The sequence below is a fragment of the Strongylocentrotus purpuratus genome, unplaced genomic scaffold, assembly GCF_000002235.5.
Source record: "Strongylocentrotus purpuratus isolate Spur 01 unplaced genomic scaffold, Spur_5.0 spur5_scaffold_6, whole genome shotgun sequence".
NCBI classification, from domain to species: domain Eukaryota; kingdom Metazoa; phylum Echinodermata; class Echinoidea; order Camarodonta; family Strongylocentrotidae; genus Strongylocentrotus; species Strongylocentrotus purpuratus.
The window spans coordinates 25,529,311-25,534,310 of record NW_022145612.1 but is presented as its reverse complement, the minus strand read 5'-3'; the positions used below and the strand labels follow the sequence as shown (position 1 = coordinate 25,534,310).

Sequence of the window (5,000 nt, the reverse complement as noted above, 5' to 3'; positions counted from 1 at the left end):
ACATTGTCAACATTGAAGGAGGGTTCAAGAGTCTCCTTAGCTCCTCAATGGGCAATAAAAAGCAAAGATATAAAAATAGATGAATAGATGAATACATTAAGAGGTGGCAATGTCTAGTAGATATGCCTTCGAACTATGAATCACATGATTTGTGATTTAAGTCTTTTTGCAACCCCTTTGGCAAGATATTAATCTACATTTGCCATTCTTCACCCACGTGTTTAAATGGCAGGGAAGATTTTGGTTGATGCTGTGAGCACTAAAATTGTTAGCCTGGTAAAGCCAGGGTAATATTGAAGCACCTTGACCACATTGCGTGGTGGATATATGTGTGAGATAAAAATATTCAATAACATAATTATTATCATTATTAATTAAGAAAATATGATATTGATCTACTGATGTTAAAAGCAAATGACTATCAATATTTCAATTTCTTAGCATATTCCAATTTAAACAAATTATACATTTTTCCCCACACTATTGCTGGTACTGAAGATGAAATAAAAACTTAAGGTTTAGCCTACATGTATGTGCAGCTAGAAATATGAAAAATCAGATAGCAAAATTGTTCTCCTTGGTCTTTCTCTTCCTTCAATACCGGTATGTTCTTTACTGGAATAATATATAGAGTACCGAAGCTGTGACGTCATAAGTATATTTTTAGAATTTCTCAATTTTTTTCTTCATTTTCCGAAAGAACATCAAAAATATGGTCCAAATGTCAAAAACCAATTGAATATGTTAAGTATTGGCTGAGATATGACCATCTGAGTAAATATACTCCCCATAGGAACTCAAGGTTATATGCTCTGGCTCCTAATGGTTAGGAGCCAGAGCATATGAGGGACCTTAAATCAACAAGCCTTGCTTTCAACCAAGGTCACCTCATCTTTCTATTGTAACGCCATATTCTGTAAACTTGTTATATTCATGTCATTTTTGTGAAATGTGTTATGAAAGAAAGATAAATAAAACTTGAAACTTGAAGATAACACTGAGTTCCTATAGGACATATTCAGATGGTCATATCTCAGCCAATACTTAACATATTCAATTGGTTTTCGACATTTGGACATTATTTTTGATGTTCTTTCGGAATAAGAAAAATAGATTTTTGATGACGTCACACTTCACCACTCTATTGAGGATGAAAATAACACTGTACCTATAAGTTAATGAATGAATAAAATATTTGGTTGGATTTTTAATTAAAATTACACCTGTATTGGAATAGGCCAAACTGAAACCTTAGATTAAAGATAATGGTTGGTATTCTAACTATAGTCCATGGTTTAATCCACCGACTAACTATGCAATGCCCAGTGTTCCTATGAATATGTTTTGAACAATTTAATCTGTCATTAAATTAAAATAAAATGTAATAACATAATTGATATTATAAACAACAATATAACTATGATATAATTATGTTATTATGGTCATTTAGGGACATATCAACTTATTAAAAAATATATTCCTATGGACACTTGGCATTCCATACTCAGTCAGTGGATTAAACCGTGGACTAAAGTTAGTCCGCTTTCAAGAGAATACCACCCACAGATTCTTGGTATTGGACAAATTCTTTTGGATACAATTCAAATGGGAAATTAATATGAATAGGGAATATTGCTTGATCCCCACGACCCCTCATAGATAAGTGATCAAATTCCAATTCTAAAGTTTGATAGCAAACGAGAACATGGTTTTGATTTGAAATATATAATATACTAGCTATACTATCTCGATATCACCAAATATACTTGTCAGCTTATCCATGTTTACCATTACAGTCACAAGCTCAACTCACACACAGTGATAGGCTATGTCAATATCCACTAAACAGGTTCTACACATCCTAGGTCTTAATTCTTTATCATCAATTTGCGAACTTTGAACGTTTAACGTCATGAATGCATTTCTCCTTTCTTGTCTCTCTTTCTTTTAAAGTGGAAGTTCAATATGCAAACTTGACAAAGACAACTTTTCAAAGTCTTCATCTAAAAATAGAAATTACTTCATGAGATCAAAGTTCCATCTCCAAACAAATAAAATTTTAACTTGTTGGATATATTCATTGTTCTGACATTACATTATCTTACCCCACCACTATTAAAAGATAACAGCAAGCCGATAATAGGATTCCAAAGTTTTCTTTCATTATTCAGAGCTTCTCCTTGAGTGAGAAGGCATGTGATACACTGTTATCTACAAGTACAACTCTGGAAATAAATGTATGAGGAAGACTATAAAAGTGCTCCAGGAAGTTATTATATGTGACCTTTGTCCTTCCGCAGAGCAAACAGGTCAACAATCTCCTTCAAAAGCAGTAAAATCAGATTGTGCGATATGATAATATGTACAGTTCTCATGGTCTAAAGAGATATCTGAAGAACATGTGCCATCTAAATAGAAGTATTTGCTCGTGGTTTCATGGCACAAATAAGACTATCAGGTACAGGCCTATGATTTTCATTCAACATGATCTTGGACGTTCTCTCAGATTACACTTTAAGCAAAATGAAGTAAAAAAAAGAAGAAGAAAAAAGGAAGAAAAAAAAAAAAAAAAAAAAGGAAGAGAGGAAGAAAGGAAGAAAGAAAAAAAAAAAAAGAAAGAAAGAAAGAAAGAATGAAAGAAAAAAAGAAAGAAAAAAAGAAAGAAAATAAAAGGAGGAAAGAAAGAAGGAAAGAAAGAAGGAAAGAAAGAAGGAAAGAAAGAAAGAAAGTAAGAAAGAAAGGAAGGAAGAAAAAAAAGGAAGGAAGAAAAAAAAAGGAAGAAGGAAGGGAAGAAAGAAGGAAAGAATAAAAGATAGGAAGAAAGAAAGCAAAGAAAGAAAGAAAGAAAGAAAGAAAGAAAGAAAGAAAGGAAGGAAGAAGAGAAGAAAAGAGTTGCAGAAATATGATTGCACGTATGTTTTGGATCATTGGTGCTTTGATTGAAACTGGATCGGAAAGTGCTAGCTTTGGTGTCATTATTGAAGGTGCATCCTTCCAATAATGGATGACATATCGTCGCTGTTTTCACGAAGTGACGGTAGTGAAAAAAAATTGCATTCACTTTGCGTTACGATTTTCCTCACTACCGTCACTTCGTGAAAACAAGGACGATATAATAGAAGGAAACGTGTACATTAGTAATCCATACACATATATCTACTGTTTGTGAATCAACAACTCTAATTATTAACAATTTACAATCTACAATGAATTCCAAGTGAAAAAAGAAAAAAAAAATATGGAAGATAATATACCAGAATTATATTCTGCATAACAAACAATTAAGGTATTTCAAAGACACACACACAAAAAAGACATAAAAAGGTCACTGTTCATAATGTATTTTGACTTTGAAGATGTATGACTTTTTAGAAGAGAACTGTAGCAATAATGGAACAATATCAGAATCAGCCCTATACGTTCCTGTACAGATTGAGGAGAACAGTTTTATGGAGAAACACACTCACATGCTAATTAAAAGGCTTCCTCGTTGTATTTCATAATTCAAAAGGAAGTAAATCAAAACTCTGGAAGGAAGTGAGTTGGCAGCTTTTTTGTGGAAAACAGGAATCTGTTCTACATGCAGTGTCAATTGAACACATGAAGCAATAGATAAGAGAGTCAGTACAAACTGAAATTGATGTATTTCTTTCAAATCACATACCGGTAATGTAAAAAGAATAAACAAAACAAAACAAGAGATCGATATACCTGAGGAGGTGCAGGGTAACCACCAGCACCCTGTTGCGGAGGGGGGTAACCACCACCGGCACCCTGTTGTGGAGGAGGGTAACCTGGCTGCTGGGGCTGGGGGTATCCAGGCTGTTGTGGCTGAGGGGGAGGGTAACCTTGTTGAGGAGGGGGGTAGCCAGGTTGCTGAGGGGGGTAACCCCCTTGCTGCTGGGGAGGATATCCCTGCGGTTGGCCCTGGGTATACATCGTGTTGTTTCCTCTGCAATATCAACATAATTATCAGAAATTTTTTAAATATATTATGCAGTTATAAAGCTAAGCTTGAGTTCTGGTAATGATAGAACATAAATTCTCACAGACTCCAAAAAAAACTTACACTGAAAGTTCAAGATTACAAATAAATCACATATATGTGCCAAATGATTGAGGTAGCAAATGTACAGGGGCCGAGTAATGAGCTTAGAAAGATAAGGAAATCAAGGAACATGTAGCCTGACACACATGTGCTTAACAAAGGTCAATATGTGCTTTATTGCCGATAATTGCCAGCAGGTTTTTGTGAGGTTGTTTAATATTTCACTGATTCAAACAATCAATCTACTGCAGGGTAAACAATCCAGAATGAATTGTAGCCACATTCTCTTGACATAAAATGCACATACCAGACCTCAATTAGATTGGCTCTGACTATAAAGGCAGATTAGCTGCTCAGGTTGGTACCAAAATGTATATAGCTCAGCTCACTCTCGAAACAGAAAATCTTCAAATAGGGGGACAGATTTTTTCCAGTATGGAGTAAATGTAGTGATGAAATGCTCTATATCCTACACAGGTGGGGCAGCTAGCATGCACTCTACCACTTCAAGTCCATTTGTCTGAGCATATATGCATGTTCATGGTTTGAGAGATAAAAATCTTCTCTGAACATGACTATTTACAACATATGTGGGCTACAAGCAAGAATACAACCAATTACTTTATCCAGACTTTCTATAATCGAGAACCATCTTCATCATATATGCACCATATTTCAACCAAATTCACATTAACATCATGCAGCATACGACATAATAACTTTAACCTACGCCAATCACGTATACCCACAAGCACGTATGCACACAAGCACGTATACCCAAAAGCAATGATGCATGCAACACTGATGATTATATTATCCATCCATATGCCTCAATATACATCACTAACCAATTAAATGCTGTATTCTGTTGATGAGAGAGCTTCCAAGTATGTATCTCTCCTAATGCAAGCAAAATATGTTGTAGCTGGTACATGGGTATCCCTAGGCTATA

At 34.7% G+C, this 5,000-nt stretch overlaps 1 protein-coding gene across 3 annotated transcripts in view; it reads right to left on the bottom strand.

Moving 5' to 3' along the window:
• LOC100892522 (protein SSUH2 homolog) overlaps positions 1-5,000 on the bottom strand; it is a 19,617-nt gene that overhangs the window by 9,457 nt on the left and 5,160 nt on the right. For 2 of the 3 annotated variants that reach the window (XM_030973462.1, XM_030973463.1), the window contains exon 2: positions 3,712-3,952. In XM_030973462.1, coding sequence (XP_030829322.1) covers positions 3,712-3,952 — 241 coding nt within the window. Of the gene's footprint in view, positions 1-3,711; positions 3,953-4,896 lie in introns of all 3 variants that reach the window. The other variant, XM_030973464.1, reaches the window with a different exon arrangement.